Raw genomic sequence first — 23,489 nt, 5'->3', positions numbered from 1 at the left:
ATGGAATATTCTGCAGCCATTCAAGTCACGTTGTCAGAGCACGTGTCCTGACTGGAAAACTAAATGTGCATGGTGGGAATATTAAGGGGAACAAGATTCCAAAAGGGTCATATTCAGAATGATCCAAAACTTGTAAAAGTATATGCATATATGTGTGTGTCTACAAAGTAGCAACAGTGGTTCTCTCTGGTGTGAGATTAAAGGTAATTTTTATTCTCTATTTATAGTTTTTCAAAGCCCAGTTTAAGAGGAAGAAAGGTCTTTCTCTGAGTGGGTTTTCAGGAAACTTCAGGTCTGTGGGACTGTGTCTGTTGTGAAGTCTTTTGAATTTTTCTTCTAAGCACGCTCAAGGGGTGTCACTTATGTGTCTTGACCCCGGGACCCACCGAGAAGGGAAAGAGCATGAAGGATGGAGCCAGCAAGGGCAGTTGAATATTTTTTTAGATGAAGAACAAACGACACATTGTTACCCTGCATGCAGATGATGGAGCACACTGCAGTGGCTTCCTCAGGTGGCAGCACGGGGGCCTCTAGGTCACCTCTCTTAGGCAGGTGACTGACCCTCATTCTCTCCCTCTTCCTCACCCTCTCAACCTTGTGACTTAGAAGACTCTTCTGGAGGTGAGGCCTGGCCAAAGGCCCAAATGGGAGGGCAAGGGGTGTGTGTTGGGTTCGGCCTGCATTGTGGGGGAGCGTGTCTGCCTGTTGTAATGGGGTTGCTGTGTGCAGGGTGGGCGGAGCTCTTGAGGCCCAGGATTTGTGTATTCATCAGTCACAGGAAGTGTGTTCGACAGAGCAAGTGGTGCTCAATGAAGATTTGTTGAACAATCGCTTTGTAAATGTGGGTAGAATCCAAGTACATGCAGGCTACGCTTTTTCATTGCCCAAGGAGGAACAAGCTTTAGGAATCCTGAAGGTCAAGGCTAGTCACTATTTGGGAGGTCAAAGCTGTGTGTCTAATGAGCCTTGGATTTGGCCTTGGTTGGGGCCCCTCTTCCGCTGTGAATTGAAGGCTTCATTTCAGCTGGGGATAGGCAAATGCAGACTGACCAGGTTTTTCGGTTGCCTCCTCTCCCAAAGTTGATTTCTTTTATTTATTCATTCAGCTAATATCTGTTGAGCGGTTCCAGGTTCAATTTTAGATGCTGGAATATAGAAGAGCAGGAGACACCTATGGTGCTAGGAGACACCACCCACTGTCAGGTTCATGCACCAAGACTTCTAGTGCCCTGCATAATTAGAAGGGTTTTCTAGAAATAGTACCTTCAACTAGAAAAGTCAGTGGGAGCATTTTATATTGCAATAGGCCCAAATTGAGACACAGAGGTGTTTTGTCTGTCTGAGTGCTGGAATAGCCTGACCAGCTATTGCTGGATGGTGTCACCTTCCTTTGCTTTTTATGTCCTCCCAGTCCCAAGAGCATCTGGCTGAGGGCATCATGTCATGGCAGAGAGAATGACCACAGAGAGACTGATGTCCTCCCTGAGACTAAAGGATAGGATCAAAATAAGAAGAATAAAAGTAATGTCAGTATGTTATGAGAGTGTTAATAGTTTGAGAGACAAATACACCTAAGACTCTACATTTGGATAGTTTTCTTCCCTAATGAGAAGATGCTCCCGATGATCACGCCTATCCTCCTCCCATCAGAGGTTCTGATGAGTTGAGGTCAAAGTGGAATTATAGGCCATGCCAGAGCGGGAGAACTGAGAGATGGAGGCTTTAGTGAGGAGGAGCGAAGGGATTGGAAACAGTTCCCAATGGGGCCTTCTGTTCTCTTCTCCAAGGGACTGATCCATAGGCACACCTCCACTAGCTCTTCCACTTGAAGGCATTTTTTTCTAGGAATCCTCCAGCTTTTTAACTCCTCTGACACCAAGAAAACCCAGGAAGGTCTTGTCTAGGATTCAGAGAGAAGACAACAGGAAGCCTGGGAGGTGTGCATGCCAGCAAACTCAACAGGGCAGGAGACAGGAGGAGATTCAAAGCAGGGGCCTTGCCAGGAAGCAGGAGGGTGGGTGTATTTGCTGTGGTGGGCACCGGGCCCTGTCTCTTGGGACTGTGGTGCACTCGGCTGATTCGATGCATGTGGTACCAACATCGAGGAAGGTGCTTCCCTCAGTGCTGCTGAGGGAAGATATTCTCTGTGGAGGGGAAGAGGTGATTCTTAGGGGCAGGGGCTACCTGGGAGACATCTGTCCATTCCCAATCTGTTTTGGCCTTCTTGCTTGAGTGTGCTTAGTTGCATTTGAGACAAGCACCCGTGTGACAAGGGGCCCGTGTGTCCAGGTCCAAACTCTGCAATGACTGCAAATGCCCTAATTTTGTATGAGTCCCCAGAGACACTGGGCTAGGGACCCAGGCCACCAAAAAAAAAAAAAAAAAAAAAAGATGCACAACATCAACATTAAACTTCTCACCAGTTTTCATGTGTGATCAGCCCATTGGTGACTCGCTGGGAAGGACAGTTCCAGAAGCTCTATGACTTAGCCCCATTTCTACCCACTTGTGGTTGGTTTCCAAATATGTTAGAGGCCAGCCCCACAGGCCTTATTCCAGGATGTGCTGAGGGACCCAGGAGGTGGACCCAGGCCCAGGTGTTGCTATAAATGAGAATACCCCATCCTGCGTACAGAAGGATAAATTGGAGAGAGAAGAATTCGTGAGTCTGGGTAGAATAAAAGTGAACATTTAATGCCACCATAGTTTGATTCTTTTAAACACCAGATTCTTTTTTGACAACATTTTACACCTCATATGCCACAAAAAGTCAGAGATCGTATCCAGCAAACAATGTTTTCACACAGGAATGGCACACAGCTTAATGGATTCATGTCACCAGTTTGTGAGAACTATGTAACGCTCTGTTCCAGACTGTTCTCCAGGTAGCCTGCTCATATTTATCATGACCAAGCCAACAGCTAATTTTTATATAGCTATATAAAGGCCCATACACAAAATCCAGCCTGCAAATAGGCTGTTGGGACCTGCCCAAGTACTGAATAGTTGATTTTCTGACCTTAACAAACGAGCTTTATTAAAAAAAAATAATAGCAAACACTTATGAGCTAAGAACTTAATTTTAAAAACAGCACCAACCTTCTATCCAGTTAAACAGTGAATTTCAAACAATGACATTCAATACTACCATTGACTTAAAATAAGATTTTTTTGAACGTGTTTATGAATTCACTGTTTCCAACACAATAAATGCACTTGGGCAGGCCTTGTCTCCAGTCTTCAAATGGGTCCATTTCTACAGATAAGCATATTTATATATACATACATACATTACTAATCATGGAATCATAGAACTAGGGCTGGAAGGAATCACAAAGATCATGTAGCACAATGTCCTCATTTTACAAATTAGAAAACAGTTCCAGAGATGTTGATAATGTGTACCAGGTCACAGATGGGACTATTGTGGACACTGGAATTTGAACTCAGGTTTTCTGTCCTGTGCTCTTCTGCCATGCCACATACCTTCTGCACACACACATCTACATATGTACACACACGCCGGTACAGAGGAGTGATGCGTGTTCATGTCCACACACCCGGTGCAATGCCATCTAATGGGAAGAGTCCAATATACTGGACTCAAGTCCCAGTTCTGCTATAAAACTGTTCTGTGAACTTGGGCCAATTGATGACTATTGACATCAGTGTCTTCATCTATAAATGACAGCTCCTAAAGAGAGCTTTAATTTCTTCAAAGCACATCCCATAAGTTTTACCACTGTTTTGCCTCTTTACACCATCCTAGAAGGGCAGCTATGATGACCCCCAACCTTCCTCTCGGGACCACAAGGTCCAGCACAATGAAGCGACTTGCCCAAGTTGCATAGCTAGCGATGGACCGGGCTTGGCCCCCGGTTACCTCCTCCTGGCTCCAGGCTTTCCTCCTAGTTTTAGCTGCCTCTCAAATGAGACTACTGGCCCCAGCCCCTCTCTGCCTCTAAGGGATCCAGCAAGGGACAAGTGCCTTAAGTATTACGGGTTGTAAGACTCACTAAAGTGCTTTGGTTTCTCCAGGAAAAACAGCTATGATATATCCAACGTAAGGACCTCTAGTTGCTTTCCCAGCCCCCTTCAGTAGCACCACAGGTGGAGTAGGGGTCTTGAGGAAATGTAGGAACTTAATACTGTCAGCACTTTTCTCAGGAATTTGATGTTGAACCAATAAGAGAAGCTGAATCCTCTTCCACCCAGGCCTGTGGAAGCTGATTTCTAAGCTCATTATCATCCAAGTCCAAAGGAAAGATCCCTTTGGTTACTTACTGTAGAAACAACTGAGATTTTGAACTAAGCCCTGTACTCTGAGGACCGGACCCTAATCCCTGTTCTCCTGATTTATTTATCTCCTCCTACCCGGCTCATGTCTCTGCTAACAGACTTTGCTAGAGAGAGAAAAACAGGAAAAAAAAAAAAAAAAAATAGCCACAGACATAACCACCAGGCTTATACTTCAGTGCATAGCATGGGAGACCGTTTCCAACCATGATGCATAAATAAATTCTAAAACACAAACAATTCTATAAAACAACATCCTGAGTTTAAAAATAAATTGTAACTTCATAAATTGAGTATGACAATGTGGAATGTTAGCAATGAAGACTCTGCTAGTTTCGAAGCTAACTTCTTTGTGATACTCTTTTTCTTTCTTTTTTTTTTTTGTGGTGCTGGGGATCGAACTCAGGGCCCTGTGCTTGCAAGGCAAGCACTTTACCAACTGAGCTATCTCCCCAGCCCTGAAGGTAACTTCTTTGTGATACATAAATAGACAAGTGAGCGCCAGTGCCTGTGTCACCTCTGCACACACGGACACTGGGAAGGGCTGTGCTCAGAATATCAGTAAGAGGGAATGTTGACTTGATACGCCCTCAGGCACCAGTCTGTCCAATATCATGACCACACCTCAAGTTCTGAGTAGGGCCACTCAAAGGCAGATGGTGTTTGTTTAGGGTTGGGTGAATTAGCTCCTAGGGATTTAAAAAACAAACAAACACACTTTTTTGAGATGAGAAGTTTTAATAGTTTCTCCTGGATTGGAATTCTGCTTTTATTATTGCAGAAATAAGAAATAGTTTGTGTTTTAGAAATGTGTCATTTTGTCAGGAAGATTGCTAAGTGATGCAATTTATGAGATTTTACTCACAAATTGTGACACTTTTGGGAGGAGAAGAAAGAGATGCTATGAGTCAAAGGAACACGGTACTTCTACCACATGGCAAAACCAACTTCAGACTGGCAGCATTGGTGAAATCGAATGCCGGGCTTCGCCACCTAGAGAAAAGCAGCCTGAACTGGTTTTTTAAAAATTTTACCTCCCTGCTTGGAAGTCTCACATGTGGTGGCCCTGAAGAGTGTCCCTTGCATTGTGGAAAGCGGGGCCACACTGTCTGGGCAAAAGCAGCGAGATTCCAGGGACAACGGCATGGGGCGGCTTAGATAGCATCAACTAATAGCACCCAGGACTTCCAGCCTGTTTCTGACTGGCATGGTTTCAGGGTTTACGATATTGCCTTGAAAAGCCAGGAAATATTTTTGCATATGCTCAAAAAGTGGGCTAATGATGTTCCAGCAGGGAAGAACAACTAAATTCATGAATCTTTTCCAATTTTTAAATGAATTAATCTTTAGTAATTTTTTATAGCCTAAATTATTGTTGGAATAAAGACACTACAAACATTCATTACATCATTATTTTGGAAGGCTCAAGTATAAATAAGCAGTTGCCAATGACATCGGCAACTGTGTTTACTTTGAACGAATTGTGAGCTCTCGTTGGACTTGCCTTCTATCCCAAGAAGTCAAGGTCATGTGGATGGTTTCAAATGGATATATCTGCGATGAAGGCTTATGGATTAATCCAAATTAATGATGAACATCAGAATGATGAACATCTGAAGCCCAAAGAAGGTGGCTGATTTATAAGGACATGAGATACATACCCAAGTGGGCACAGATTCCTTTCTTCTTCAACTCCAATAATGGAATGGAAATCTTTGGAGCAAACATAAGACTTGGATGTGTGTATAAAAAGATTTTTTTTTTTTAACCACCACTCTGGATGGCTTAAGTGACTGTAATCAGACGTCCAGCTTAAGGCTACTTCATGACAAACTGGGCCAAATTCCTGCCTGCCAAACCCCCCATGTTGGGTTTCATGTGGTGTGTGTGTGTGTGTGTGTGTGTGTGTGTGTGTGTGTGTGTGTGTGTTACTTTTTTTTTTAATCCCAGCAGGAGTCCCTTCCCTACTTGGGGTCCTTGTTTGAATTCACAGGACTCACCTCTGCATTTGCATCTGAAGTTCCCCCATGTTCAGAATAGCAATTACAGATAAAACAACAGGGAGGTGTGCTGATTCAAATCTGGAAGAGATGAAAGTGAGAGACAGCTTCCCCATGATTTCGAGGGGAATTCAAGGACAAGAAGATCAAAGGTTCCAACTCTCAGGTCAGGATCTGAAAGCCAGGATAAAGCAAACTATCACTCCCTCGCATCATAAAACACCAGCATGAAATGCAATATGGATTTACTCCAGGGGAAATGATCTGTTTCCCTTTCTTGAATCTCAGTTTTGTTCTGCCGGCAATGCTTCAACCTCACACTAAACTATTTGGAGCAAGAGTTGGTGGGATAAGTTTCAGACAAGGAATTAAGTAAGGTTTATTCATCTAATAGTGAATTTCAAAAAAACACTTAATTTGTGGATAATGAAATAGAAATGAGTTCTTTGGTGTTCCTTGGCCTTCTTGGGCTATCTGTCACTCAAACCAAAAGGAGACCTGGAGCCATCTCCCACCTGGACCCTATATGACCTTTTTCAGTTACTGGGGCTGCTTTGGAATAACACCTTCTTTCTTGTGCTTAAAGATCATCATCTGTATAGTCAGGAACACGTCCCTTATAATGTAAAACACATGACTTCTTCACATGATTTATCAACTCTTGGTAAATTAAAATGTTTACAGTTATGTAAATAAACAAGAAAAGAAATCAAAGAAAAAAAAAAAAGAAAGAGAATGGACAATTTACAGGCAGTTGTTCTCCTACTCCATGAACTGCAGGATCCTGTGGGCTGTTCCATGATGTGGCCTCTTGGGCAGTCAATCTGACTTGGTAAGATCACTCTGGGTGATATAAACCTTTTGTTATATATCAAAAGTTGTTACAAATGTATACAAGCAGATTTAGGCAGGAGGCAAGCTGAAGGCCACTCCCTAGGAGAGAGTCCACTGTTCCACTTGGTCTCACTCCAGCAAAGGCACCAGGCTCTGTCGGTGACCTTCTAAAGGAAGTCACTGCAGCATGAGGACCTCAGGGCTAAGGGAGTATGTGGCAGTGGCAAAAGCCAACCTCACTGATTACTTATCAAATGAATTTGTTTACAACAAAAAAAACAAGGCATACTCACCTTTGAAAATTCCCCAAATAAAGGCTTTTCATGGAGTGGGATATTTCAAACTAGGAACCCAAAGGGCAAACAAACCAACTTAAAGGACTGGCATCCCTAGGGTCCAGAAGCTTTCGAGTATGTTGTTAAGCAAGCCAATGTATGCAAGTACTATGAGGCCAGAAGTGGGCTCAGAGCCCCAGAACTCTGCAGAACAGGTTTGGGTTGAGGAGCTGGGGGTCAGGGAGGCCCTACTTCCCAAGGTGACACACTTATTTAACTTGTAGGATGCAGAAAGGGGAAAACGAACCCTTTCACCATATTTTAGTCCATTCAACTAGCATATTCAGGCATATCTTGAGTGGGTACATTTGCACAGGAACAGACTCTTATGGAAGGGGTAAAGCTGGACTTGTGACCCATGGAGTTGGTCAACGGGGCTGACTTCCAAAGCAAGAGAGCTAATGGGCCTTCTGTGCCCTGTTCCGACGAGTCACAAATCACGTTCTGATGCTCGTAAGACTTCAGTTCCTATTTAGAACCTCGCTGAGACTTCCTGGCTGTTGGGCCAGCTGTTTTGGGCTACAGGTGTCCAGAGGCACAACCAACAAATGCAAAGGCTAATTTGATTTTCCTTGGGGAGCAGCTTGGGCTGAGAAGTTGGTTAGTGGGGATAGCTTAGCCTGGAAAGAGGCTCACAAAGGTAAGCTGCATTTGAGGACAAAGATGAACTGTACTCAGTACGGCAATGCCCTTGGCTGTTCTGTGCCTCAGGTTTTTGTCCCTAATACAGGTATAATAATCCTGAAGGAAACTGTTGCAATTTGAGAATGAGGTCCTAAGTTTTGGGGAGCCAAGACCTGGACATACATATTCATTCAACTCTACTCTGCCTGTCCATGGTTACAGGATTTAGGGAGGAGGAACTTCTGTCTTTGGGGGCCAAGCCATACCCCTGGGAAGTATGGAAGTTTTGCGACAGGGAAGAACTGAACTTTTTGCTTCTGGGAAGGACTCTGGATAACTCTCCCTGGCCTCCTTCTTGTTCGAAACAATGCTATTGAAGTCTATAAGCATGTACCAGCAGAAGAAGCCTCTCAATTCAAAGTCCCCCTGCCCCCTGCTGCCACTTCAATAAATTCACAAAACTTGAAAACAAATAAATATGGCTCTGCTGAATTGGTTCAAGCTTTCGATCCAGAGTCTTTGGAATAGAAATGAATGTGAACGTGTTATGAGGATCACCAAAACCCTGGATGGGTGGGGAAAGGACATGGATGAGGGGCTGTATATGGAGCAAACAGCCTACCTACATGGAGAGGTTTGTCCAGGTCACAAAGGACAATTTATCCTTAGAGATGCAAGCCCAATCTGCTCTCCTGATTACTCAAGTTCACTTGCACTGCTTCACAATCAGCCCTCTGGGTCTGCTGGTCGACCTGCTGGTGGTGGGAGGAGGCACTGAGCACCACCTGCCGTTCCAAAGCCTTTTTTTGGAAACACACACTTGCTGTGTGGATGAAGTCTTTATGTTCTGTTTGAGTGGCCTTACCAGAATCATCAAAAAAGACAGTTAACATTTATTCATATGCATTACTGGTTAGGAAATAGCTCTACAAACACAACTTACTTACAAACAGCAAGTCAGAAATAGGATAAAACACCAAGAGAAAACGAGCCATAAGTACATTTCAAAAACGTGTGGGATTTTCTTTTTTGTTGGTTTTGTTGTTTTCGTCTTGACTAGCACCATCTGTACACAAGAGAGTATGAACATAAATGTTTGGGTAATCATAAAGATTTGCAAGGCACTTAATCCGTCATCCTGGGTCATCTCGTCGTGGGTGTTTTGTTTTCGCTTTCAACAGCAATCCTACGTCCACCCTCCCCCTCACGAAAGCAAGACAAGAGAGAGGTCTCTTTGCCAGCAGTTCTTATGTACAAACAAGTTAAGTTCCTCAAAGTGCTTTTTCAGTCTCACAGGGCATCGACGTCCCTTGGGCTTCCCTTCACTTTCTCCTTCCAATTGTTTGGTGTTTGCACCTTCCCTACGACAGAAAACAAAAGAAAACTCGCCTTCCGCTCTACGCTCCCTCCAGACTTGCCACCAACCTTCATCCTCATTCTATAGACTTTGGGTGCTGCCAGCACCAAGGGCCTGGGGGAGGGTGACGTCTCTCTGCAGTCCTGGGGAGTGAGGGGACTGGCGGTCCAGGGATCTGCCTCTCCTTATCGGCGCCTGGAGGTGATGTCAAAGCAGGTGATCATCATGAGATGGGCCTTGCAGAAGTTGACACGGCTCTCCAGGCGCTCAGTGACGCACTCCAGCGCCTCCAGGTACTCCAGGGAATCCAGCTCCAGCACCTGCTCCAAGTCGACTGCAAGAGAGGAAGAGCCTGGTGGAGACCCCAGCGGACGGGGAAGAACAATCCCGTCTGCTCAGCCTAGACCTCACTGCTGCCCCACATCTGCCCCTTTGTCTGGAGATCTGATTTCTTCACTTGTTTCTGGTGGCCTTGGTGTTCCCTCCTACGTGATCCTTGGCCTCTTGGTCAGTGAATTGAAATACTGGTTACCAGTTTTTAGATCCTTAACATTTCGTTGAGACCATTCTGAGGAATAAGGCAAGAATCTAGCTGCCCCCACCTGGGGCCATCTCCACCATAGGATCTGTGAAAGATTACCACCATTATTCTCACTAGCCATGAAGAAAGCAGATCTTCAAGCTGGGGTGGGGGCAAATCCCTTGGGACGTGGAGGCCTCTGCCTCCTTAGATAAAGACTTTCTCTCTCATATTCCTTCATGAGCTGCTGCTCAGGCTGAGAAATCTGACCCTGTCTCTTGGCACTTCCTGTGCATTTTCACATACTCATTGGTCATTCAGGAAATACAATAAACAGATCTACATTGATAGGTGAGTTTCCTTAAACTCAGAAGACAAGCTGACACCTAAGGCCCGGATACCTTGCCTGATGCTCAGCCCTACACAGGGTGAAGAGTTTGAGTCCTTCAGTTTCTGAAGAGCAGGTGTCTGCGGTCAACCCCAACTGGACCCAGGTTTCCTACTTTGTTCCTGGTGGCTAGGTAGAGGGGTGGGCTGCCTGGTACCAGCTCCAGAGGTGCTCCAAGGAGTCCCATATGGGGAGGACAGCAGGGATAGCAACCAAGGCTGGTGGGGTGGCCTTGCAATCCAAAGGCCAGGGGACTTGCACTTGATTTGCAGCTGGTCTATACAAGCTCTGTGACCTTGACTTCTGTGGGTGCTATTTCCTTAAAAGTGACATGAGTATAATAATCCCTACCCTTCCTATCCTCTCCACCTCAAGTTTTTGAGAAGAATAAAATAAAAAAGGAGATAATAAATGTGAACCTGGTCTGAAAACATTTGAAAGCTATGTCATGCTACAGAAACACCAGGGATCATAATGGAAGCAGACTGTTTTATACAGGGGAAATCCCTGAGAGCGAGACTATGAGGGGACTCACTCAAGGTCACAGTTAATAAGGACCACAGCTGGAAGGAGACTCAGTCTAATAGGCTGAACGCCAGTCTAACACTGAAGAAACAAAACCTCACTATGCCATAACCTCATCAGACTACATCACTGGACCACCTCGAAAGGGGCATCAGCTCAAAAGTTAAAAATACAAATGGACCCCAGCACATCTGTGTCTGTGCTGATATCCTGCCTGTCACCAACAGGAACAGTCAGTATGCAGCCTCCTTAGGTTTTTTTTTTTTTTTTTTTTTTTTCCATTCTTATTTTCCATTCATCTTAAAGAAACAATCTGTGCTTCTCCTTTCATGTGGCCTTCTGTTCATTCTCTTTCTCAGCATCAAAAATCCCTGATTCTTGACATATATGAAGGCAAAAAGAAATGTTTTCAGATGTTTCCTGGAAGCATCTGAAACACATGTGTACTGGTAAGCCTGTTCCATCCGGGGAGAAAATGTGATTTTGTAAGACAAGGATCATTTTCAAACCTGCCTTGGGCATAAACAGCTCTTGAAAAATAAAATGTTAATGAAAATGTTAAAAATGAAGGGAGTGTCTGAAGGGATGCCCCAGGATCCTGAAGTGCTCAAAGATAAAAAAAAAAAAAAAAAAAAAAAAGAAGAAAGGAAGGAAGGAAGGAAGAAAAAAAGAAAAGAAAAGGTGTTCACAGATAGGACAGAAATAAGCACTGGTTCCATGTTTATGCCCTGGTCAGACTTTGGCTAATGTCCTCTTTCCTTTCTTGTATGCCCCACTAGTACTTTTGATAAAAAATACTTTTGGAGGAAGAAAATTCCTAATAGAGGACCTCACTTCCTCTATGATAAACGCAGGCACAGACAGTGTGTCTCTGGGACTGTGGGCATAGCCACAGATGCTGCAACTCCAAAGCACAGGATGCTCCCTATATTGGGTACAGTCACAAGAACTCACTGAGGTCCTCAGGGGACATGTTACTATTCCATTTATATGGAAAAGAAATCTGTTACAAGTGGCAGGGGCCAGGAAGAGCCAGGAGGCTGACAAACCCTGGCTCTTTCTTCTTCACCCAACATCATTTCACCCAATATTGTAAAAACCAGCTTCTCTGGCATAGGTATCTAAGCCTCAGACCTCACCTATGGGCTCTCTGCACAGTGGGGTAACACTGGGAGCAGGTGACACGCAGGGGAGGGGAGTTTTGAGAGGGGACACAGGCGGCTGAGGGCTGGAGGGAAGAGCCAGATGGGAAACAGGGAGGGAATTTTAATGACAGTAGCATATTCTATCCCACAGATTGTGGGATTGCTTCCCATATCAATGTAATAGTTGGAACCAGATTTAAGTTTCATTTTGCAGTAAATGGAATGGTTAGGAAAAAATAAATAAGAGACAATTGAATCCACCTCTCAAAGAGAATAAGATTGCTCTGAATCATTGTTAGATGGTTATCGTCATCCAGGGCTTTCCATTAAATGAAAATAACTCTGGGCTGCTCCCCTTGCTTTCTGGGTCCTTCGTGAGGCTTTTCTATGGTCGTACATTCTACCCTATCAAGAGCTCTATAAATTCATGTCTATTTCAGGCTAGATAAGCAGTGTGATTTTGTGGCCTAGGAGATTTGTAATACAGCCTTCATGTCTGGGTGATCTGCCACATGCAAGGGGGAAAAATCTCATTTTCAGGTGCTTTGGACTGAAACACATAAGAAATAATCTCACAAGAGCAATATTTGCCACTCCTTTGCTGTTCCCGGCCCCTCCCACCTGCCCCAGGAGAGTAGGAGTGTTCACTAGAGCAACCGTCTCCGTCTGACTAGCATCATGTGCCTCCAGATGCAGTGTGCAGAGGTCACCCTGGGTTAGGTGCCAAGTCTGTGTTGCTGGGGGACCTATTAGCCATGGTGACAGAAATGAACCACGGGCCTTACATTCACGGAGCCACTTGTTGGGGTCCAGCATCAGGTACTGTTTGGTCATCTCCAGCTCCTTCATCAGCCACTCATACTTGGCTCTGACCTCTGCGATTCTCTGCTGGCGATGCTCCAGAATTTTCAGTTTCGCATTAAAGCACATGACCTCCTGCACACCAACAGAGAAGGAGACCGGGGGTAGAGAGGAAGAAAAGAGATCCTTCTGCTCCTGTCCAGTCTATGTGGCCTCTTCTAGAGAGAAACACTTCCAAGGACAGTCAGTGAGGAAGGAGCTGGTCCCTGGGAAGTCTGGGAGGGCCTCAGGGACCTCAGCAGGATTTCCGTCTTGATAAACAGACAACTCGCCCATAGGGGAGACAGTTGCAGGCTGTTCTTAAATTTAGAAAGCAGGTGGCATTCCAAGCTGGACAAATGCTGGTTTGCATGAGTATGAAACCTCCAGTCAAGGAGCCAGAAAAGTCCCCCAGACCACTGTGTCCCCCAGCATGTGAGTCTTTAAGGCATTTCAGAAGAACACAGAGCTGGCTCCAAAGTGTCTGTCCAAAGATCACTTTGCTGGGACAGGGGCCCACTGTCACCCACCCACCCACAGCAGAAGCAGGTCCCCGGGGTTGGAACCCTCCTTCTCAGGGCGGGACCTGTGGGGAGCTTCTCCCACGAGGGAGGAAACGGCCTCACCTTGTTGGCGCCCCCACGGCGCCGCTGCAGGCGTTCCACATCGTCGATTTCATAGACCTTAATCTCAAAGGGTTCCCCAAGGCCCCTCTGGGTGCTCCGCAAGGGCCCATCCACCCAGCGGACCCCTGAGCTGGTGGTGGGTTTTCTCACAGGGGAGGAGGTATCCAGGGATAATGCTGGGATGAGCCTCCGTCTCTGAGAACCTAGGGAGAGAAATGAGCCACACTTGACCTTTTGCACTTCAATATTTGACATCTTTCTTTGAAGCCAGGGATGGAGTGGGTGGCAGGACCCTGGCTGTGGTCACTGCAGAGCTGCACCAAAACACTCCAACCTCCCACTCCCCACCCCAGCACTCACTCCCTGGGCTTCACCTGGAGAGGCCCAGCAAAATCTCTGCCCTGCCCTTAAAACCCCGAGATGCAGCCTAGAACTGTGAACCACCCTGGTGTGTGCTCAGCACAGGGACATGTGCCACAAAGAAATTAAAGATACATCCATGTTAAGGAAAAAAGGTCCCAGTGTTTGGCAGTGTGGTTATAGAATTTCTAGAAAATACTATGTATTTGTTTATAATAACAGTAGCACTACAGTAAGCACAGATTGTGTGCCAGACACTCAACATACTTGACACATGATGACAGACTACTTGCTCGCCCCCAATATCCGTCCTCTCTTGTGAGTGTGGTTCTGGGAGTTGAACCCAGGGCTCTGTATATGCTAGGCAAGCTGTCTACCACTGAGCTACCTCTGCAGCCCCCATCCTCCTTTTTATCCTTAGCAAGAGAGACCCTGATTCCAGCAGGGCACATGGCCACCTCCAGGGGAGACCATACCGAGGCAAAGTTTTGACCAATGAGACATAAGTAGAAGTGGCACGGACAGCTGCTAGGAAGTGTCTTTAAAGGGTGGGTATCTGTCATTGTTTTCCTTTCTCATTGGTCCTGGATAAAATATGGGCCTTGACGACTGGTCCATGAGGTGATCACAAACAACAGAAAAGTAAGACAGGTAGCCTAGACTCCCAGCATGCTGGAGACTTGCACATGACCACAAATCTCTGTATTGTCACGGGGGGTTTCTGTTATAGACAAACCTAGTCCTACCCAACATATACATAGTATCCCATTGAATTCTCACAGAAGAGGAAATCAGGTACAAAGACCATTTGTAGCTCACCCAAAATCTTGGATATTTCCTTGTTGAGAAAAAAAAAATCCATTTCTCATATTTTCACATACATGCGTGTGTACACACACACACACACACACACACACACACACACACACACACAATATCAAAATCAGGTAACAAATGTTTCTCCAAAGGATGTTATGGTTTGGATCATAAATGCCCCCCAAAGGCCATGAGTGGCAGGTTTGGTCCTCAGCATGTTATGCTATTTGGACATGGTAGAACTTTTAGGAGGGGAAGCCTAGTGGAAGTTAGGTCATTGGGCACATGACGTTAAAGGGGATGTTGGAACTTTGGCTCCTCTTCCCTCTCTTTGCTTTCTGGCTACCATGAGGTGACAGCTTTGATCCACCACTGGTTCCCATGATGCTGTGCTGTCCTGTCACAGGTCCAAAGCAACGGGACCAAGTCACCATGGACTGAATATCTGAAGCCACGAGTCAAAATACATCTTTCCTCCTTTTTAAAGTTATTTATTTCAGGTATTTTGTCATAGCAATGCAAAGCTGACTGACACAGGATTTGAAAAATATGAGCCAAAATGAGCATTTGGGAGTAGATACTCATTGAAGATAAATATCCTTTTGATTGCCAATCTTCAGATCACTCATAATATATTTGGGGAGATGGAAAACACACAGGAATGGTCTACAGAGATGATCACCTTCTTTGTGCCCTTCGTGGCAGGTCTCTAAAGTGATTTATAACAAGCAATCGCCACAGGGACAGCAGGACCCAGAGGCCCCTCCAATGCAAGCACTATCTTCCTTGTGACCAGCATCATGAGTGAGGGATGCTGTGGTCTGGCCTCCTGATATATAAATCCACATGTGAAATGGAACTCGCCTCTTGCTTTGAAAAACTATAGTGTTGGAACCATTTACCCTGGTTCCTCGGTCTGTCTGTGGGAGGTTTTGGTGTCTCTGGCTCTGACTCCCTGAAAGGAAGGGGAGTCTGTTAAAGGCTGGGCTGTGACCCTGGGTGCTCCTTCAGAAAGGGACAGGCACATCAGTGGCTTTCTCCTGGGTAGGAGGGTGGTTGGGAAAGCTGACATCATCCCAGTAGGTTCATCATGAGGCTGAAGGGGGCCTGATCCACTGTGGCTCTGAATTTCTATCTGGTCCCCCATGAGGTTGACTGAAGAAGATGCAGTTTTCTTAAAGCCTTTGTAGCTGCTCCTTAGGGTAGAATGGATCAAGAGCCCCATCCAAAGTCAAATTTGAGAAAAAACGAGAGAGAGCATGTAGTGCTGGGAGTCTGAAGGCTGCAAGGCCCAGAAGTTTTTCTGGAGGACCTGGAGAGGCCCATATGTGTCAGTGGACTAGTGCAGCTAGAGGTCATCATGTGAGGATACAGCAACAAGGCTTCGACCTTCGACTTGCCAGTCTCCAGAAGGATGGATTTATTTTAATAAATTATCCAGTTTAAGGTGTTTTGTTACAAGCAGCAGGAAGGGACCCAGGTGTGTGGAAATATCTCCATTTCTTTTCCCAATGGGAACGACACTTCTGCTGGTCCTAAGATTTTCAGCTTCTGCATTTTATCCATTATCACTTTGAACATATAAACCCCCACCTTTTGCACTGCAGGGTTTCTAGCCAGAAATCTTATGAGAACCTTGTGGGGAAATGATGATGAACACTCCCTCCCTCTCAACCCCATAGGTGTTAATGCCTAGCTCTAGAACAACTTGGGGAACAAAGCATTTTGTTAGAGCATCATTATGTGAGTGAAGCACTACCATCCCTTGGACCCTAATTATTGCGAGTTGGAAGGAAGAGGAATTGAATATTTTGAGTGTAGATATGATGAGGTCTTTAAAAGCTGAAAGTTATTACAGATTTTCAGACTCAAAATGAAAAGACCATTGAAGTATCCTACTGGTTTTAATCTCTAAACATGTAAATATCAGTCTCCAGAACCCAGGGAAAGGAAAAGCTTCTGAGGTCCTTTCTTCTTCTTGTCATGAAAGTCAAAAATGTCCTGGAGGCCCAAAAATGAGATGACCACTGGGGGCTATGCCCAGGCGAGTGTGGGTCATATCTTGCTCTGACCTCAGGATAGGTATTCTCAAATACTGGCTATATAAGAGAGTGACTGTGGATGAGTTTTTGTCCATAAGTACAGGAAGCTCTTGGTGTTGATCTATCAGACTCCCAGAGAGAGCATTTGGTAGTTGGCAATTGGTGGTTGGTGGTTGGTGGTTGTGGTAGTTTGTTATTGGTTTTTTGATTTGGGTCTTTTGTTTGTTTGTTTTGTCTTTTGATCTTTGGTTGTTGGTTTTGGTCTTTTGTTTGTTTGTTTTTTTTTTTTTTTAGCTAGCATCCCTAGTTGGTGTTCTAGCTTAGGATACATAGGCAGAGTAGTGAGAGTGATGTAGTGGCTCAGGGTTAGCCCAGCTCCTGCTACGAGAAGCCCTCATGGACCATTATGATGGCCTGAGGGTCACTGGGCAGGGGCACTCTGGCCAGGTAGTACTAGCCCACCATCTCCTAACAGGGACAGAGGTGGTGGTGAAAGTCGTGCCAAGGACAGAGGGGAATGAGCCCATTCTATGGGAATGGGATTAGTTGATGGTCCTGGAATGCTGAAATGTAATCCAGCTCTTCCAGGTCATCGAGACCATCCACAATATGTACCTCATCATGGAGCTTGCAGGTGGGTGACGGCTACAGCACCACATCCTGGAGGCCAGTGGCATTCAGGAGGAGAAGGTCCATAGAGAATTCAGGCAGATGGCGTGTGTCCTGCATTACTGTCATGAGAAGGGTTTCGTGCACTTCAACCTGAAGCCAGAGAACTTTGTGGTGGATGCCAGTGGCCACCTCAATCAAGCTCAATGACCTTGGCCTGAGCACAGGTTCACAGGGGCACTCTCCTGTACTGCACCCCTGAAATCCTCCAGGGGAAGGAATTTGAGGACCCCCTGGAGAATGTGTGGAGCCTGGGTGTCACTCTCTATTTTATGCTCACAGGGAGAAGGCGGGTCGGGCGAACACCACTAAGGGGCTTCAGAAGCAGATTGTGAGCCAAGGTATGACTTTCCCGCGCACATGTCCGAGGGAGCAGGGAGCCTCATCCAGCAAATCCTGATGGGGGTCCCCACACAGAAGTCCACCCTGGAGTAGGTAATGGGGCACTCATGGCTGAGCCAGGGTGAAGACTCTTCACCCAGGTGTCCTAGCGAGCCACTCCCCAAACAGCCCGACCCTGCCATCTTGACCACCATGTTTGACATGGTTTATGACCCCTATGATGCCTGGGTGTCCCTGGTAAATCACAAATTTGATGAGGTCATGGCTACCAACCTCATCCTCTGGTACCAGAGAACCCAGGCCCTGGAGATCCTCCCAGTGTCCGACCCAACAAGTGTGCCAGAGAGCCTGCCCTTCCCTTGCCCTGTGAGCAGCAGCAGCAGCCTGAGGGGCCAAGCAGTCAGGGCAGAAAGGCAAGTGCCAGTGTGCCCGTCATTGCTCTCTGCTTCCTCCAAGTGAAGACACCCCCTCCCAGCCTAGCCTCTGAGCAGGACCTGTGCCCCAATGGCATGTGTACCTCAGACCCAACCCCCACAGGCAGGTCACAGAAGGCAGCAGCTCGGCCTCCCAGGGCACCTCCACAGGGCAATCCCATGACAGAGGCAGGGGCTGGAAGGGGGCGATGAGGAGGATCACCACCTGCATTCAACAACTGTGCTGCTGGGTGCCGTGCTTTGGCAGGCCTGCCTGCAGAAGAAGAGTGGCCACAGACGCCCTGGGTTCCAAAATGGAGTGGCTCCAGTGAACAGACACATGTGAGACAGACCCATCAATGAACAGCCAGAAGACCCTGAGCCAGAGCATCCTAACCAGGCATTGGTCAGGCAGGGGACTCAAACAGCTGCAGGACCAAGGTGTGCCAACTGGCTCAGTCTCCTCCGAGTGGATTCCAGACAGGAGTGCATCTGGATCCACCAGGACTCTCCTCTGCCCCCACCTGCAAGAGACATCAGAGACTCCCTTCCCTGGGTCACTTCCTCCTGCCCTGTTCTTCTCAGGAATAGCAGAGATGGTTCTCAATGAATTTCTGTTTTCACAAATTGTATGATAAAATTGATGGTCTCAGTCATTAGTGAGAGCAAGACCTTGGCCCTGGGTGCCATGCCTGGGGTGCCCAGGAAGTCCCAGGTAAGTGAACCTGAAGATGGATCAAGAGAATTTGCTCCAAGCAAACAATGGAGAGAAGAAACTTTGTTGCTGCTGCTGCTGCCATTGTTATTTTTAACAAGTAGAGTTTCAGGACCTATGAGATGGTCTAGGGTTAATGTCATTGCGGATCGAAATTGAGAGGATAGAGTATGGCACAGAAAGAAATTAGGGCGTGATTTTCCAAATGTGGTGAAAGACATGAATCTACAGACTTAACTAGCCTAGCAAACCTCCATAGGAGAAAGCCAAAGGAGTTCATGCCCAGACACATCGAGAGCACTGACAAACCAAGGATGAAGGAAGACACTTGAAGTCAGCCAGAAGGAAATGCTACCTTATTGACAGACTTGGAACCATTTAAACAACTGTGGAATTCTTATCAGAAATTAGGTAAGCCAGAAAGGCAGCAGAGCAACTTCTTTTAAGTGCCCAAAGGAAAAACATAGGGAAACCAAAATCCCATATATCAAAAATGCTCTTCAGAAAGGAAGGAAAATAAATATATCTTCATATAAATAAGTATGTCTTCATATAAAGCAAAGCTAAGAGCCAGCAGACTTGTTAACAAAAATAATCATTGGTCTTTCAGACAGAAAATGATGCTGGATGGAAATTTGGGCATCAGGGATAAAGAGGAAAAAAAAAAAACAAAACAAAGAACTAACATATGGGTAAATAGAAGAGGCTCTTTTCTCTTTTTGAGCTCTTTAAGATATGTTTTGACTATTGAAAGGAAAAATTGAGATCATAGCTGAACTGAACAAAACAAAATACATCATATCAAAGTTTGTGCATGCAATGAAAACATTAGAAATTCATAGCATCTGATGCTTACATTAGGCAAGTAGAAAGTTCTCAAATCAATAATCTAAATTTTCACTTTCAAAAACAGAACATGATCAAAATGAATCCAAAACCAGCACAAGGAAAATAAACAAAAAGACTAACATCAGTGACACTGTACAAACCCATACAATATGGATGAAGAGGAGGATTTCTGGAGAAGCAGGAGCTACCACAAAAACAAGAATATTTAGATGGTTGGGTGACCATCAAGGAAATTAAGTTCCTAATAGGAAAGGCTCCAAAAAGGTCTTCAGGTTTAGATGATATCACTGGAGTATTCCACCACACATTTGAAGAATGATTAATACCAATCATATACAAATATTTCCAGGAAGTAGAAGAACGGGGAGTGATTCACGATGTATTTTATGAAGCTGGTATTACCCAGCTGTGAAACGAGAAAAGATGATGCCAGAATAAAACCATGAAAGAAACCCATAATTGACAGACCCAAGTCCACTGTGAATTTAGATACAAATATCCCTACATAAGGCACTTTAGGGACAAACCAAGAAAGACATATGATGGCATGGATTTATGTAGAATAATTATATGACCAAAGTCAACACTTATTGACAAAAATGCTCAGATAGGTAGGACCAAGGAGTGTTATGGGTTAAATCATATCCCCCAAAGACATGGGTAGGTTCAAAACTCCACACCTAAGGATCAGGTATTTTTTGCAGAAGTAACATTATTATGATGTAATTTACTTAGGATGGGGTCATAAGGGGCTAGGGTGAGCTTCTGGTTCAGTCTGGCTTGCTTCCTTATAAGGAAGCAGGGCAAGTTTTGGTTCAGTGTGACTTACACTGTTTTATGACTATCTTCTCTCCTGTTTAGTTGATGATTGTGGTGAAACATTTCAATCCTTATACCTCTCACTGTGGGTATGTCCTCTAGGTATGTCTTTGTGGTTCTCATTGGGGGTTCCATTTAACATGAGAAAGGGACACCACCCTGGTAAAAATCTGCAGCAGGGCAACTTCAGTAGTGTAGAGAATGCTGCTGTGGTGTCTCCCCATCCCCGCCTTCTCAGCTGCTGATGTCACAATGTAACATGTGGACACACTGTGTTCAATACTATAGAATTCAGTTGGGGTTTTCTGTTACATTATTCTCTTATATCTCCTAGAAAACAAAAGTGGTGTTAGTTTTTACAATTGTCATGAATTTGCTTCAGCAGAGATCTTTCTGCCTTCGTGAAGACCTGTGTTTCTAATCTGGTGCCCTTCGGGTCAAGGATTCCCCTCTTACAGGGCACATCTAATGGGGACCAACTCCCTGGGCACTTGTTTATTGGGTGCTGTGGTTGGAATGTGTGTGTCTCTCCAAAATTCCTGTTGATGCTTCAGCCTCAACAGGCATTGAGAGGTGGACCTTCGGGAGGCAATTAGGACATGAGGCTCCAACCCAGGGATGGGATGTGTACCTTAAGAGTGCTTCTCCAGCATACACAAGGACCTGGTTCACTTCCCAGCACATAAACACACACATGCACACACACAAGTACTTTTGTCAAGCTGGGTGTGGTGGCATATGGTGGTGTTTTAATGAGCTTTTCCACTGCTGTGGCCAAGACACCCGACAAGAACAATGCAGAGGAGGAAAAGTTTACCTGGGGATCATGGGTTCAGAGGTCTAAGACCACAGATGGCAGACTCAGTTACTCTGGTCCAAGGTGAAGCCCTCTATGATGGGGCCCAGCAGAGGAAAGTTGCTGACTTCAGGGCAGCAAAGAGGCAGAGGCAGAGACAGAGACAGAAAGAGGGTGGGGCAAGAGTCCAGGGATGAAGCACCCTTCCAGGGCATGACCCCAGTGACCCACCTCCTCCAGCCATGCCCCACTTGCCTACAATGATCAGACAGTCCATTCAACATAGGATGTACTGATAAGGTTACAACTCTCTCAATCCCACCATTTCACTTCTGAGTGTTCCTGCACTAGCGCAGGAAACTGGGCGGGGGACACCTCATATCCAAACCATAACAGGTTTTAATCCTCTCAGCTTGGGACACCCAGGCAGGAGGATCACACATTGAAGACCAGCCTGACAGCAAGTGGCTGTCAGGTGATGAGGAATACCCAGTCCAGAGTTGATATTCTCCACAAAACATCCTTCTAACTCTAAGCTCCCTTAATTTCACATCAGGTGTAACTTTTTAAAGCCTGGATCTTCACTCTGTGTACACACACACATACACACACACACACACACACACACACACACACACACTCCTATATTCAATTTTCAACAAAATGTAAGCATTGATCTGTGAGAAACATCGACTCCTTGGGCAAAGCGAATGTCTGACTCCTTCCTTAGTGTCCAAGAGTTTTACAATGGGAACAAACCAGATGATCCTTTAAAAAAAATAACAAGTCTGATCAACAGAGAGGGTAACTGCCCTTCCCCGTTACCTACCCTGAGAAGGTAAAATACCCACTCCAGTACTCAAGCTGGCAATGTAATTGTGTGTATGTGTGTGAGGATGGGATGGGGGCCTGTCAGTGTTTGAGCAGAGCTGAGTAGCATGGGCATTTCTAGGATGACTCCACTAAGGATCTGTTTGCATGAGGAACCAAGGAGATTATGGGATGGGACTGTGTATTAACTGCTGCATAACAAATGACTGGGGATCTTAGTCACTGAAACATCCAACCTTCAGTTCACACACTCCTCTGGATTAGGAGTCTAGGAACAGCTTAGTAGGGTAATTCTAGCCCAGGGATTCTCAAGAGTTGCCATCAAGCTGTCAGATAGGACTACAAATCATCTGAAGGCTTCATGGGGGCTGGGCCACCCACTTCTAAGTTCACTCATGGGACCCTTGGTGGAAGCTTCAGTTCATTGCCATGTGAGCAATTTATGACATGGCAAATGGCTTCTCCCAGAGTTAGTGATCCGAGAGAGTGAGTGAGGGCAGCTAAGATGGAAGCCACTTCTTCTGTAACCTAATCTGCCTTATCCTATCAGTCACAGAGACCAACCTTGGTATGGTGTGGGAGGGGCCTACACAAGGTGTGAACACCAGGAGGAAGGGACCATTGGGGGCCATCTTGGAGTCTGGCTACCATTGATGGCATATGGTCACATGCAGAAATGTCTGGAACAAGAACTACCCTGTGTCTCCCACCAAAACACACACAAGGGCATCACATGAGATGGGAGTGGAGACAACCCTGATGAACAGAGAGAAAAGCAAATAAGCCTGAATGGAGAGTGGCATTTCCCTGGGTGACATCAGCTTAACAGAATGATCCTGAAGGCCAATTAATTCCCATTGCCTTCCTTGCACTCTATCTGGCAATCTTTGGAACTTCCTCTCTAGCTCACCCCCTTTCCATTAGGAAGTGAGTGCCTAATGCTGAGTTACTTGTGTCTTGGAACCTATGAACGGCTTCACCTGAATGTTAATGAACAGGAAACAGTTGTTTTGAATTTGGTTGCACTTCCATCAATTCCATGAATGAACTGACAGCCAATTCTTATACCTGTAATTGAGGATCCCTTCCTCTCATCTCCCTGAGGTACACTGTCATGGTTTAGATATGAGGTGTCCCCCAAAAGCTCATATGTGAAGTAATGCAAGAATGTTCAGAGGTGAAATGATTAGGCTATGAGAACCTTAACCTAATCAGTGTGTTAACCCACGGATGTAAATTAGCTGGGTGGTAACTATAGGCAGATTGGGTGTGGTTGGAGGAGTAGGTCACTGGGGGCTTGACTTCGGGGTTTATATTTTGTTCCTGGTGAGCAGAGTCCTCTCTGCT

General features: G+C 45.6%; 1 protein-coding gene across 2 annotated transcripts in view; it reads right to left on the bottom strand.

The window, feature by feature from the left end:
* Positions 1 to 2,446: 2,446 nt before the first annotated feature.
* The window catches only part of KIF26B (kinesin family member 26B), a 490,037-nt gene continuing 468,994 nt past the window's right edge, over positions 2,447 to 23,489 (bottom strand). The window contains exons 10-12 of one of the 2 annotated variants that reach the window (XM_079106604.1): positions 13,491 to 13,693; positions 12,810 to 12,960; positions 2,447 to 9,780 (exon numbers count right to left, since the gene is read on the bottom strand). In XM_079106604.1, coding sequence (XP_078962730.1) covers positions 9,632 to 9,780; positions 12,810 to 12,960; positions 13,491 to 13,693 — 503 coding nt within the window. In that variant the 3' untranslated portion in view covers positions 2,447 to 9,631. The remainder of the gene's footprint in view (positions 9,781 to 12,809; positions 12,961 to 13,490; positions 13,694 to 23,489) is intronic. The other variant, XM_079106603.1, reaches the window with a different exon arrangement.

Source organism: Sciurus vulgaris, assembly GCF_902686455.1.
Source record: "Sciurus vulgaris genome assembly, chromosome: 12".
Classification (NCBI taxonomy): Eukaryota; Metazoa; Chordata; class Mammalia; order Rodentia; family Sciuridae; genus Sciurus; species Sciurus vulgaris.
This window is presented reverse-complemented; position numbering and strand designations above follow the sequence as displayed.